Source organism: Mus pahari, chromosome 1 (genome assembly GCF_900095145.1).
Source record: "Mus pahari chromosome 1, PAHARI_EIJ_v1.1, whole genome shotgun sequence".
NCBI lineage: Eukaryota > Metazoa > Chordata > Mammalia > Rodentia > Muridae > Mus > Mus pahari.
The window spans coordinates 111,050,436-111,064,581 of record NC_034590.1 but is presented as its reverse complement, the minus strand read 5'-3'; the positions used below and the strand labels follow the sequence as shown (position 1 = coordinate 111,064,581).

The following is a 14,146-nucleotide window of genomic DNA, read 5'->3' as shown; positions in this document are numbered from 1 at the left end:
CTCAGCCAGTGCTCTGAACAGACAGAGCCAGGAGCCCAAGAGAAAGTAATACAGATGGCAGAGTCACATTGTGGCTGGTGTGCAAAAAACAGTGACTGGATCCCCGGGGTCCCTGAGGACCCTTTCCAAACTATCTGATCCCACCCCAATTCCCAGAAGCTATCCACATAGTGGCCAGCTAAGATTCTTGAAGAACCAACTTAAATCACAACACCATAGTGGCAATGCCTGAGTTTATTATCAGAAAGCAAAGAATGGAACAGAATCTCCGAAAATAAATATGTGCAGAGAAGAAGTCAAGCCAGAAGTGGAGAAGGTCAGAGAGTCAGAAGGATGGTTCAAGGTGCGAAGAAATGTGCACGGTACAACCCATTCACTTCCTTCCTAGCAAACGGGGGCTAGAACGCCTGGCGCGGACTTGCTGTGGGAGCTCACAGACAGTGTCCTGGCACAGACAGCTCTCGATGTGTGTGTAGGTATGGCTCATCTCACTGCCATCTGGGCATTCCAGGGTAACCTGTCGGACACTGGTCCTTTCCTCCTTGCAGCAAGAGCACCTGTGATCCAGACCCTGGGCCTGGGCAGAGTACCTGGGGACAAGAAGGGCAGAATGAGTGCCAGCCTCACTGTGAACAGCATCAGAGTCCTCCCTCCTTGGGGCCTGTCCTTGAGCTCCTCCACCCCTCCATCTCACACTTGTAGCCTGGTACTCACATGGCAAAAGTCCCACAGGACCCAAAACAGTAGTTCATGGAGATGTTCTTGGTGCAGCCATTGTAGGAAAGCTCCTTCATGACAGAGATGGCAGAGCAAGGGACTCTGGTCTGGTTTTGAGGGATGCCTGTGGGGGGAAAAATGCAGGTGCAATGGATGGTCTAAGACTCTAGCTAGCTAGCTCCCCTTCCCCCTTCCCCCTTCCCTCTCTACCCCCCTTCCCCTCCCTCTCTGGTGAAGTTACTTCTCCCTTCTCTGAGCATGTCTCTAGCCCTTAACTAAGTCCCACTTTCCTTTTAGGAACTAAGTCCCAGCATGCAGCTGGGCTCCACCCAGACTCTCCCTGGAAGGAGACTTGGATTCCTATACATCCACATGAGTGTAGGAAACACAGCGGGGGCAGGAGTCCTGAAGCATCCCGTCCTGCATCTTCCCCCTCAAGGCTCTGAGTAAAGCTCACCCATCACCCAACGTTTCCCCAGCCGTACTCACATGTCTTACAGCAGCCATTAGGCATGTATGTAATGGAGCCCTGGAAAGAAAGGGGAGTGAGAAAGGAGCCCAGAGCACCCCCAGCAGGTGAGTGTCCCTTCTTGTCATGGGGCACATAAGGGCTGTCCTACAGGAGGGTATGGAACAAGCCTCCTGGAAACCAGGTAGCAGGTGCATCAGGGTCCCCTGCTCCTGGCAGAGCATACATGGACAGGGCCATAGGGGTCCCACTCACTGGAACACAATCACTTGGGTTGAAGTCGGGGCAGGTGATGTTGGAGACTGAGGAGATGAGCTGGTTGTTGATTTTCATGCAGCTGAAGAAGGTGCACTTGTCGCTGGGGTTTTTGTGTATCTCCCCAGGCTGTGGACACAACAGAATGAGGATGAGCAGATGTACACCAGAGGCCAGCCCAGGAAGACCTGGGAGGCACAGCTTCACAGAAAGGAGGTCCAGAGTCACTGGGCAAGGGACATCCAGTACAGTCTTGGAGATAGCAGCTTACCTGCCTGTGGTTACATAACACAGAGATCTCTAACCTAGGTCTAACTTGTGAGGTAGGAAGTGACTCTGAATGGGGAAATGATCTTTGAAAAGCTCAAGAAAATAATCTGGAGATGAGGTCACCCTCCATCAAGGAGGTCCTAGCTCCAGGAATGATTGTCCTTATAAGAGACAGAAGAGGAGGCATAGGCTCAGATAGAAGGACACTACTACATCAGAGGTGATGCAAACACAAACCAAGGTTGACTGGAGCCCAAAGAAGAGGCAGGAAGGACTCCTCACAGCTTCTGCTAGCCTCGATCTTACCCTTCAGAGCTCCAGAAGGGGAGCAACCATACATATTATGCTATGTGGGATCTAGTCACCCAACTATGCTGTGAGGGATCTAGGATGACTCAAGCCCAAAGTCATCCTAGTCTTGCCCTCGGTGGCTGCCTAGCTTGGGGGAGGAGCCAGGAGTGCACACACACCTTCAGAATGATGTGCTGCTGCTTGGGCCCCTCGATGATGCAATGGGTCTGCTGGCACTTCTTGCAACATTCCCCAGGGACGTCCACAAGCTCAAAGCCCTGTGAACACAGGAGAAGGTGAGGCTGAGATCAAAGACTTGTCCCTGCACCCAACCAGACCGTGGGATGGGTAGAATGCCTCACCCAGGGGGAAGCTGTGTATGAACAAGAGCCATGGTGGGAGGTAGATACAGGCCCAGTTTGGCAAGAGAGGTTTAAGAAAACTTGAAGGCAAATCATGGAAATGAACATGTAACCACCTGTCTCTTAGAAGATGGGAAGAGGGTAAACTGAGGCAGAGAGTGGGAGAAAGGGGAGGAGTCACACTTACAGAGCTGCAGGAGATGTTGCAGGGCACATGGGTACAGGAGATGACGTTGAGCTGGGTGCTATTGTCCAAGATGTTGGTACATACACAGTCCTGGCACTTGTTGGAATACACTGGAGATCCGGGCTTTTGGGAAAAGGCAGAAGTAAGGGAGTCGCACACACCGTCATGCATGCATTACTCCATCTTCAGACAAGGGCAACGCCACCCATCCTCCCTGTCCCCTCCCACCTCAGAACTCACCTGGTATTCAGCATTCTGGTGCACGCACACACCCTTGGGCACTTGGAAGAAAGAGTGGGGAAAGCCATCAGAGGTTATCCTGAGCCTCAGCCTGGCATACACATCTGAGCAGATGCTCAGGGCTGATGGGTACACAGCCATAGCCATGACAAAGAAGCCCAAGGAGAGAACACATTCCCTCCACTGGACCCTTGTTCACAGCCTGCCCCGCTCGTGACCTTCCCTTACCCCGCTGGCCTCACTTACCACAGGAATAAACTGGACAGCATTTCCCGGGCACAATCTCAGTCTTCACTTCGAATCCCAACAAACACGTGGGGCGTTCAGCTTTGCATCGTTTGGTGTCACACTCTGAAGGCAGGGTAGGAGTGTGGTGACCAGGATGGATCCCACAGGCAGAGAAACCCTCCCCCATTGTACAGCATGGGTCCAGGCCACTGTAGAGCCTACCAGGACCAGGCCCTGCAGCAGGGACTCCTGGCCTGATCCAACAGCCACTACCATCACCTCTCAAGAGAGCAGAACCTGAGCTCACCAGAGAGGGAGTGGCAGACAGCCTCAGCTACAGTGGGCATGTTTGGCTACACTAGGAGCATGAGCCCCAGTGGTCTGAGAATGGCTCCCATGCCCTGGGGGTGGCCTTACTACATGAGGTGATGTTGCAGCACTTGTCATCTGGGTTGGTCTCCACAACAAGGTAGGTGCCATCTTCCTCACATGTGGTCAGGTTGCCCCCAGGACATTTCTTTGGTTGGCACACAATGCCACTTCCACCCTCCCGGCAAACACAGTCCTTGCAGTCAAACTCAAAGTGCTCTCCAAACTGCGAAGAGGAAAGATTAGATAAGCATCAGGCTAGCCATATGGTCAGGCAGGGAGAAAATGGCTGGACCAGGTAACCAGGTAGCCAGATGAGGTGTCAAGTGAGAAAGCTGTATCTCTCACCACCTCTGAACTCACAGGGCAGGTTCAGGGACAGACCAGCAACTATTCATTCAAGGGCACTGATATCTCACAGATGTGACCTGCTCACCAGTCCCCATCAGTATCTGCCTGGAATGCAGCAGATTACCTATTGAAGGTATTTTTATTGAGCTAAAGAGTCCACCAATGCCTGTGAGCACATACGGGAATCAACACTGAAGTAGCCAATGTGCCATCTCATATTTAGACAGAATATTATATAACTGGTGGGTAGATGGGTGGATACCTGAATGGATGGTCTCATGGATAGGTGGATGATTGGATAGATGAAAGGATGGATGGATGTTGGATCAGTGGTTGGTTGCATGGATAATAGTAGATGAGTAGTTGGATGGCTAGATAGATGAATAGATGATAGATGAGTGGATGGTGGTGGAAGGGATGGATATATGATGGTAGGCTTTTGGATGGGTAGATGATGGATAGATGCTGGATGGGTGGGTGATGGATGGATAGATGGATGGATAGATGGAGAGTGGATAAGTGGATGAATGAACAAAAGATAGATAAGATACATGAATGATAGATGGGATAGTTAGATGGATGAATACAGATGAGTAGATGGAGGATGAATGGTTCATATGGATGGGTAGGTGGATCCATGGGTGTAGAATAGGTGGGTGAATGATGAATGAATGAATGAATGAATGAATGGCTGAGTGGATGATGGTTGGATGAAGGACAGATTAATGGATAGATGGATGGATTTATGGACAGATGGATAATAGATAGGTAACTGAATGGATATATAATACATACATAATTGGATGTATGAGCAGATGTATGACTTGAGTGGATGTATGGATAGATGTGAGTGGGTGGGTGGATAGATGGATGCTGGGTGGATAGTAGGTGGAGAGATGAAATATAAATGAATGGTGGTTAGGTGATTACCTGGATAGGTAATGGTATAGGTATACAGAAGCATAATTTGGATGGATGGATGGATGGATGGATGGATGGATGGATGGATGAGTATTGGATAGACTGATGGGTGGTCAGATGGAAAATGGATAGGCGTGTGGATGGATGGGTAGATGGATAAATGGATGATAATACATTATTAATTGTATTGATAGATGACTGGACAATGAATTGATGGAGAGATGCACCAATGTGCAGGAGGATGAGTGAATGGATCTCACCTACTAGGACTTACATGGCTCATGACTCAATTCTTGGGCCTCCCAGGCTGTCATATCACTCCACCCCACTCATCCCCCAAAGTTCAGGATTTTAGGGAGAATTCTCCTAGCTCAAGGGGGAACCTACCTCTCTGGGCACATTGTCAGGTCCCACACATCCTAGAAAGAGAGAGGAAACAAACTCTGTTAACACTGTCATGATATTATAGGGAACTAGGATCAGCCTCCTACCTTGCTTCTATGTATAGAGGAAACAGAAGCGGGGTGATGGAAGTAGGGGCATACCACATGTCTTCACACAGACGTCATAGCCAGGGGCAAACTTTGTGGTGCCTTCAGGACAGAAGCAGCCTTCCACCAAGAGTGTGGAGTTCTGAGAGGAGCTAGAATGGCAAGACACATGCTCAGAAGGAAGGAGTGACAGACTCTGGGACACAGCTCTGGGAAGAGCTAAAGCTGGCTGGGATGTGTGAGCAGGAATCTTTGGGCAGCATACCTGGGCTGGCAGGTGGGTTCTTCTTCAGGGCCACAGGCCTGATACTGCTTGTGAGATGGACACTTCACAGCTGCGGGAGAGGGACAAGAATAAGGAAGGTCACATTAAGGAAGCCTGTCCCTCCCTGCAGTGGCCCTTCCCACTCAGGACTTCAGCCCAGGGCAGCAGAGAATGGGTAACTGCCCAGTACCCTTGCCTGACCCACAGACCCCAGCACAGTGCAGTGAGTGGGAAAAGATGAGAGGCACTTACAGCAGACTCCTTGGGTGTGGTTCCGCCAGTCAATGCAGACACCTTCCTTGGCACAGAGGGTGGCATAGGCCTGTACACTGGCACACTCCAGATTAGAGCCAGGCACATAGCAGCTATCAAACAGGCAAGCGTCATAGTAGTGCTTGGGAGGCACGAAGGCGTGGCACTGGGAGAATAGGCTATGCAGGGAGAGATGGGCCACATTGTGGTCAGCACCAAAGCCTCTCCACATGCTCTCCCAGCCCCCCCCCCCCGCAGCACACCCCTGCCCTACTGGAGCCTATTCAGAGATGCCTGCCAAAGACACACTATGGTTACCAGCTGCAGAAGACAGGAAGGGCTGGCCTCTATGAAAGGAAGATCATGTATATCTGTTTTGTCAGACATGTAGAGATGTACTATACACACCTCAGTGGTCACTAGTTGCCAGGATGTTCCCTTCCAACAATCCTGCCAGAGCCTCACCTAGCTTTGACCTCACCCTAACCCTCCAGGGACAGGGAACATCCTCCTGTGGCTCCGAGATTTAGGAGATTTATGTGTTCAATCCCAAACCTGCCTTCCCAAGATGCTGCATTCTGGTCAGTTAATCTATAGCTCAGTAAGCCTGCACCTAGCCAGGTGGTGAGAAATGTCTGAAAGCAAAGAAGGGTGCTGGGTATGGAGTGTCAGAGAATAGTTAGGGCCTGGGGAGACAGAATCCAAGTCCTGTGACCCAACACCCATCCACAGTGACATAACCTCAGATCTTCCAGACCCACACCGAGGCTGCTCTTTGCCTAGTTGGTAGACAGCAGGGGCAGTAGAGATAAGACTCAGATTTGGTTCGGTTTGGTTTGGTTTGGTTTGGTTTGGTTTGGTTTGGTTTTTTGAGACAGTATTTCATTAGCCTAGGCTTGCCCTGATCCTCTTGCCTCTACTTCTCCACTTCCCACAGGTCACCTGTCCATGATGAGGTGGCAGACAGGAGACACAGTGCAGTTATTAAGTGGAAGCCCTGGTGTCGTGGTGGACGGACGCTTGGTGGTGAGGCCTTTGTGGGGACAGTGTGGCTTGGAGGGGTCATTCACCAACCACTCGTCGGCAGCAATTTCACAGTCAGAGATGATCTTCCCACTGGGCAGGATACAGTCATCTGCAGTATTGTTGGTGCAGGTGCCTGTGTGCAGAGAAGCCACCTATCAGGCCAGCATCAAGGCCTGGCACCTCTTCAGTCCAGGCTCTGTGTCCCACTGGGTGGACACAGAGGGCAACTCCAAGGCCAAGACAACACCTGCTGCCTTCTTACAGGGACCAAACACAAGACAATGCCACAGTGACTGTCCACAGAGGAGAGGTCACACCCAGTCCTGCCCTCCAAGGAAAGAGGTGCCAGGAGTGGGGACTCACCACACTGGCCCTTCGTGTTGTTGCCAAACAGTTTGTAGGGCAGCCGGATGGAGAAAGAGAGGCCATTGTAGGAGATCTTGGCTTCCAGCCTGGAGATGTTCACCACAATGTTGATGCCAGACTGGTATACCTCCAGCCCATACTTCTTGTAGGGCAAAGCCACTAACTGCTTGTTCACCTGTACCTGTAGTCAACATGTCTGAGTCAGGGAAGGCCTCTGAGACAGGAGCTAGAGCCTGCCACCTGTTAGAGTACTGCCCCGCTCTGCCCTGTCCCTCCATAGACCTCTGGAAGCCACAGAGGTGATCGGGAAGGCAAGGTTGCACCTTGGAATAGCACTGCTGATATCTCCACTCCTATCTGAAAAGGGGAGATTTTCCTGTCCCTCCATCTTTCTCTTCCCTTCTGGCTTCCTTTCTACCATAGTGACCTTTGTCCCAGCTCGTCCCAAGAGAACCCAAGAAGACTCTTCCAGAGACTTTGAGGGTCCATGAGAGGGTCAGGGCTCCTCGGCTGTATCCATAAACATCACCAATGGCCCCGGTGGATAGAGAAGACAGCTAGACAGTCACCTCCTAGTCACCCATTCTCAGAGAGGGAGTTTCTGTGCTCACTTAGAGAGCCCGTGAGAAGAGCTGACAGGACCCTAAGGAGCCCCAACCACATGCCATGGCTCAAGTCTGGTCCAGTGGATGGGCAGCCTAGTCCTCTGTTGCCCATGGCCCACAGCCTAAGGCTATTACAGACACACTGTGGATGCCCAGCCAGTCCCAGCCACATACCTGCACCTCAATGGGCATCATGCTCACGGTCTTGATCTGCACTTCCTGGGTCTCATGGCGCACAATAAGTGTGCGGGGGCAGGACACTTTGTCGTTGGCATCACAGTGGTAGTTGTCAATGTAGACCCCAAAGTTGTCCACTGTGGGGGTAATCTCCTCCACCAGCACGTAGGTACAGTTACCCTGGTAACTGTAGTAGAGCCCATCGAAGGTGACAAAGTGTGGGTCCCCCCAGCCAGTGCAGTAGCCTGTGGAAAAAGTTCCATAAATTGACGTCACTGAGCCAGAACCAGTGGAATCGAGTCATTGTCAGGATTCAAGGGTTAGGCTATAAAAAACTATCAATAATTGAAGAAGTCCTTAAAAACACAGTCCCTAGGTTGAGCCACTAATGACATCCAAGCTGGAGCAGGTCTTCCAAAAGCATCTTCCCATTTGGTCCAGAGATCTCCTTCTGCGGGGTGAGTCCTTGCTTTAAAGCCAGGTCAATCCCATCCTTAGAAGCACCCTTGCTCTGAAACATGCCTTGTTCCACCAGACAAGGCTTCTTCCTGCCCAGGCTCCTACTCAGAAGCATAAAGGGTGCTGGGAAGTACCTAAGACTGTGTGCCTAGCCTTCAGCGGGTGCTTAACAATTAAGGTCTGTCCCCAAGAGGCTGCCCTTGCAGCCACCAATACAAAGAAGAAAGGTGCACCCCCAGAAAGCTAAAGGCCTTACAGTCACATTCCCAGTGCCAGCAGCAGTTATCAGCATCAGGAACACGCACGGGTTTGAGGCCATTGGAACAGGTGGGCATGGGAGGGGGATCGCACTTCAGCGGCACAATCTCCACTACGTTGTCATGATTGCAAATAGCCATGGTACAGTTACATAGCCACCAGGTCTCATTCACCTGCAGGAGAGATAGTGTGGAACAATCAACACGCAGCTTAGCTTAGCTTCCCCGGTCTACACAGGAGGACACACACAGTCTACACCCAGGTCACTTTCAGGGCTGGGGCTGAGGGCAGCTAGGATTAGGGCGTGGAAAGACGGGGTATGGTAAAAAGAGAGGACATCAGAACCTATGCCCATGATGTTTTGGGAAAGATCACCCCCACTGTTCAGTGCCAGGGTAACAAAACCACATACCGCCCACTGACCTGTCTGGGAGGATCAAAATCCGGGCACCCATAGGTGGTGGTTTTGGTTGGTGTGCTGAGTGTCGACTTGGACGATGTGGATTGGGGTGTAGAAGGTGTAGACTTTGAAGATGTGGTAGATGGTGTGGAGGGTGTGGTCGTCTGGGAGGGTGTTGGTGTTGGTGTTGAGGGTGTAGGGGTTGAGGGAGTAGATGGACAGGACCAATTGAAGAACTGGAGTTTGCAGTCCAGAGAGCAGTTTACATAGTAACAGGTGTCCCCATGGGTACCGTTGTAGACCACTTCACCTACAAGGGAAGAGAAAGACAGTCTTCACACTATCTAGAAACAGAGCTGGCCTCTAGAACACACTGATAGACGCCCATGGAGGTCATGGGGAAGGACTCAGTGTAATGGGGGAGGGACCTTATGGGAGATAACTAGGGTTAGGTGAGGTATGACAGTGATCCCCCTAGCATAGCATCCATGGCATTCAAAGAAAGGAAAGAGACATCCAGAGGCTGGAGAGATGGCTCAGCGGTTAAGAGCACTGACTGATCTTCCGAAGGTCCTGAGTTCAAATCCCAGCAAGCACATGGTGGCTCACAACCATTGGTAATGAGACCTGATGCCCTCTTCTGGTGCATCTGAGGACAGCTACAATGTACTTGTTTATAATAATAAATAAAATCTTTTGAGAGAGAGAGAGACAGAGAGACAGGGAGACAGAGACAGACAGACAGACAGACAGACAGACAGACAGACAGACAGACAGACCGACAGACAGAGACAGACAGACAGACAGAGAGAGAGAGAGAGAGAGAGAGAGAGAGAGAGAGAGAGAGAGAGAGAGAGAGAGAGAGAGAGAGAGAGAGACCCAGAGCCAGCACATATGTGCCATTTCACCACCTGGTACCTGTTTTGATTCAGATGAGGAACTCATCGGATTCTAGTGCCATATTCCTGTACTTCCTAGTCTCCAGAACTGCCAGCTAAATAACCCTCTATCATTTATAAGTCATCTGGCCTCGAGTGTTTTTTTACAACAGAATATGGACTAAGCCCCACCTCTACTTGTTCTCCAAGCCGTGGAAGAGCGCTGACTCCTGGTTTATGTTCCCAACAAGGTGAAGTTGGCCACAAAAGATCCACCTATGACCAACCTCCAGCCTTCACCCTCCTGATCAAGCTTCACATTGGGGGTCTGCTCCTAGATCTACCCACTGGTAAGAGCAGGGACAAGCCTCAGCTTTGTGAACATTAGACATGAACACCATGAATACCTGGGCCGTAGAACATCTCATCAACAACACAGCAGGTAACCAAGGTTGCAGTGGGGGTCCAGACAGTGCTGGGAGAGGTGATTGGGGAGGCTGAAGAGAATGTTCCCCAAGACGAGGTCCTGGTAGTCTCCAAAGTAGTTGGTGTGGTTGATGAGGGTCTTGTCTGAGTGGTAGTTTCCGTAGGCACAGTAGGTGTGGGTGTGGAGGGTGGTCTTGTGGTAGGTGAAGTTGGCCCTGTTGTGGTCTTTGAGGAGGTGGGTATGCCTGTAAGAAGAGTCCCATGTGGGCTGATGGCACTGATTGTCTCAGGTACCACAGAGCGCTACCTGCAGGCCCCACCACTGTAAGATAACAGCTAGGTCAAGAAGCAATGGCGAGGTGTCAAAGCTTTATACCCACTTGGATTTGATATCACCATGCACACTGTGTGACTGTCACACTGGACACTGGACATCTGCCAGTGCTACCCTCCAAGACCTCTTGTGCCATGCCCAGATAGGAGTGTCTTACATCAGCCCCAACCCTATATAGCCCAGGACTTCCCTGGGAGAGCTTTACCCATGGAGTTCCATCAGTGTTGGACTATAAAATCTATACTATCTACAATTCATCAATCCCAGGGATCTGACTTAATAGGCAGAGAAAGCCCACTTAGGCTGCCTCAAGCCTGCCAGAGGACTGGCCTCCCTGAGCAAAAAACAGGGTCGTGAAGCACAAAGTGCTGACCCCCCCCCCAAGCTTAGGTCTTGAGACCACAAAGCTTCCCTTGCAAAGAGCTCTCTAAAGAGTGGAGACTTCACACGTCTGCTTACCTGAAGATGTGGTAGGTCCTGGTGTTGAACCTGGAGGTGAAGAGGGAGTGCTGCCCACTGATGAAGTGACGAATGGTGATGTTGTTCCAGGGGATGATGCTGTGCTAGCTGTTGCTGTGGTTACAGGGGTGCTTGAAAGGGTGGTAGACTCCGTGGGAGGGGAAGGAGTGGACTGAGAGGTCACAGGCGTCGAGGACTCAGTTGGAGGTTTAGAAGAGGTTGATCCTGTAGTAGGTACTGTGTTTGTAGGGGTAGGGGTCTCTTTGACTGTGGTGGTGGGTGTTGGGGTTGGGGTTTGGCTAGTAGATGTTGAGCTTGTGCTTTCAGTGGTGGGAGAGGTTGAGCTTGCTGTCTCTGAAATGGTGGAAGGTAGGGTTGAAGTCTCTGTGACTGTGGTGGTGGGTGTTGAGGTTGGGTAACCTATGATGGTGGTAGTAGTAACAGGAGAGGTTGGGGTAGAAATCTCTGTGGTAGTAGAGGTTGGGGCTGGTGTCTCTGAAGTAGTGGGCATGGAAGTTATGCTCACTGTGGTGGTAGGTGTTGTAGGTGGAGTCACCGTGGTGGTAGGGGAAGGGCTTGGGGTCTGGATAGTGGTAGATTTGGGAGTGGAAGTCTCAATGATGGGTGTTGGGGTACTGGCCTCTGTTGTAGATGTTAAAGTTGAGGTATGTGTGGTGGTAGGTGTTGGGGTTGGGGTCCCTGAAGTGGTAGGAAATGAACTTGAGGTCTGGGTAGTGGTAGATCTGGGAGTGAAGGTCTCTGTTCCTGTAGGTGTTGGGGTTGTGGTCTGTGTGGTAGTAGATGTTGATGTTGAGGTCCCTGTAGTGGTGGGTGTTGAGGTTGAAGTCCCTGTGGTAGAAGGAGTTGGGGTTTGGATTGTTGATGTTGAGGTGGTCGGAGCTGGGCTGGATGTCTGGGTGATGGTAGATGTAGGAACAGAGGTCTCTGTGATAGGTGTTGGGGTCTGTGTGGTAGTAGATGTTGAGGTTGAGGGCCCTGTAGTGGTGGGTGTTGGGGTTGCAGTCATTGTGGTTGTAGGGGTTGGACTTGGTGTCTGGGTAGTGGTAGATGTAGGAGTGGAGGTCTCTACAATGGGTGTTGGGGTTGTGGTCTGTGTGGTAGTAGATGTTGAGGTTGAGGGCCCTGTAGTGGTGGGTGTTGGGGTTGNAGTCATTGTGGTTGTAGGGGTTGGACTTGGTGTCTGGGTAGTGGTAGATGTAGGAGTGGAGGTCTCTACAATGGGTGTTGGGGTTGTGGTCTGTGTGNTAGTAGATGTTGAGGTTGAGGGCCCTGTAGTGGTGGGTGTTGGGGTTGGAGTCATTGTGGTGGTGGGAGTTGGACTGGGTGTCTGGGTAGTGGTAGATCTAGGAGTAGATGTCTCTGTTACTGTAGGTGTTAGAGATGTGCTCTGTGTGGTAGTAGATGCTGAGGATGAGGTCTCTGTAGTAGTAGGTACTGGACTTGGAGTCACTGTGGAGGTAGGGACTGAGCTTGGTGTCTGGCTAATGGTAGAGGTGGGAGTGGAGGTTTCTCCTACTGTAGGTGTTGGTGTTGTGGTCTGTGTGGTAGTAGACGTTGAAGTTGAGGGCCCTGTAGTGGTGGGTGTTGGGGTTGGAGTCATTGTGGTTGTAGGGGTTGGGCTTGGTGTCTGGGTAGTGGTAGATGTAGGAGTGGAGGTCTCTGTGATGGGTGTTGGTGTTGTGGTCTGTGTGGTAGGGGATGTTGAGGTTGAGGTCTCTGTGGTGGTTGGTGTTGGGGTTGGAGTCACTGTGGTAGAGGGGGCTGGGCTGGATGTCTGGGTTGTGGTAGATATGGGAGTGAAAGTTTCTGTTACTGTAGTTGTTGGGGTTGTGGTCTTTCCAATTGTTGGTGTTGGAGTTGAAATCACCCTGGTAGTAGGGACTGGGCTTGGTGTCTGAGTAGTGGTAGATCTAGGAGTAGATGTCTCTGTTACTGTAGGTGTTGGAGATGTGGTCTGTGTAGTAGTAGATGTTGAGGTTGTCGTCTCTGTAGTAGTAGATGTGGCCGGAGTTATCGTGGTGGTAGAGGCTGGGCTTGGTGTCTGGCTGATGGTAGATGTAGGAGTGGAGGTCTCTGTGATTGGTGTCGGGGTTGTGGTCTGGGTGGTCGTCAATGTTGAAGTTGGAATCTGTGTGGTGGTTGGTGCTGGAGTTGGAGTCACTGTAGTTGTAGGAGATGGGCTTGGTGTCTGTGTGGTAGTAGATGTTGGAATGGAGGTCTTTGTGGTTGATGCTGTAGTTGTGGTCTCTGTGGTGGTAGATGATGGAGTTGAGGTAAAACATATTGGATTACAGCAGTAAACGTTGATCTCATAGTTGAGACACATGCGCATGGGGATGATCCCTCCTATTTCCTGATCTATATTTTTGCACACTAGCCCAACTTCTTTTTTACAAACCACTTTTTGTCCAAGCTGATCAAGTGGAATGTTGGAATGCATCACAGCTCTGCAGGAAATGTTTTGTACTATCCAGTGTGGTTCGCAGACACCTTTGGTCAGTTCAAAATCTCCACTTCCTATATCATAGGTGGGTTTTCCAGAATCCAGCCAGCCGGTCCACTTGCAGTCATCAATGCATGTAGTGGAGGGTGGGGTAGTGAAGGTTGATGATGTGGTAGGTGATATGCTTGGTGAAGTAGCAGTTGAGGGTCCTGATGAAGTGGTTGATGAAGTTGTAGCTGAGGAGGTTGGTGAACTGTTAGAAGTAGCTGATGAAGACATTTGTGAAGTAGTAACTGAGATTGTCTGTGTAGCAGTAGATGAGGTGGTTGGTGAGGTGGTTGGTGAGGTGGTTGATGGGGTGGTTGGTGAAGTGGTTGATGGAGTGGTTGGTGAGGTGGTTGGTGAAGTGGTTGATGGGGTGGTTGGTGAAGTGGTTGATGGGGTGGTTGGTGAGATGGTTGGTGAGGTGCTTGATGGAGTGGTTGGTGAAGTGGTTGATGTGGTGGTTGGTGAGGTGGTTGGTGGGGTGGTTGGTGAGGTGGTTGATGTGGTTGGTGAGGTGGATGATGGGGTGGTTGGTGAAGTGGTTGATGGGGTGGTTGGTGAGGTGGTTGGTGAGGTGGTTG

At 50.9% G+C, this 14,146-nt stretch overlaps 1 protein-coding gene across 1 annotated transcript in view; it reads right to left on the bottom strand.

Annotated features, from left to right (window-relative positions):
* Positions 1-216: 216 nt before the first annotated feature.
* Positions 217-14,146, bottom strand: part of Muc2 (mucin 2, oligomeric mucus/gel-forming) — a 30,253-nt gene continuing 16,323 nt past the window's right edge. The window contains exons 29-49 of the mRNA XM_021207018.1: positions 11,579-11,755; positions 11,057-11,323; positions 10,245-10,508; positions 8,983-9,269; positions 8,558-8,732; positions 7,840-8,087; positions 7,058-7,241; positions 6,611-6,827; positions 5,669-5,847; positions 5,417-5,486; positions 5,206-5,303; positions 5,048-5,079; positions 3,437-3,614; positions 3,038-3,142; positions 2,792-2,832; positions 2,552-2,674; positions 2,182-2,280; positions 1,442-1,570; positions 1,207-1,246; positions 715-841; positions 217-590 (exon numbers count right to left, since the gene is read on the bottom strand). Coding sequence (XP_021062677.1) covers positions 374-590; positions 715-841; positions 1,207-1,246; positions 1,442-1,570; positions 2,182-2,280; positions 2,552-2,674; positions 2,792-2,832; positions 3,038-3,142; positions 3,437-3,614; positions 5,048-5,079; positions 5,206-5,303; positions 5,417-5,486; positions 5,669-5,847; positions 6,611-6,827; positions 7,058-7,241; positions 7,840-8,087; positions 8,558-8,732; positions 8,983-9,269; positions 10,245-10,508; positions 11,057-11,323; positions 11,579-11,755 — 3,257 coding nt within the window. The 3' untranslated portion in view covers positions 217-373. The remainder of the gene's footprint in view (positions 591-714; positions 842-1,206; positions 1,247-1,441; positions 1,571-2,181; positions 2,281-2,551; positions 2,675-2,791; positions 2,833-3,037; positions 3,143-3,436; positions 3,615-5,047; positions 5,080-5,205; positions 5,304-5,416; positions 5,487-5,668; positions 5,848-6,610; positions 6,828-7,057; positions 7,242-7,839; positions 8,088-8,557; positions 8,733-8,982; positions 9,270-10,244; positions 10,509-11,056; positions 11,324-11,578; positions 11,756-14,146) is intronic.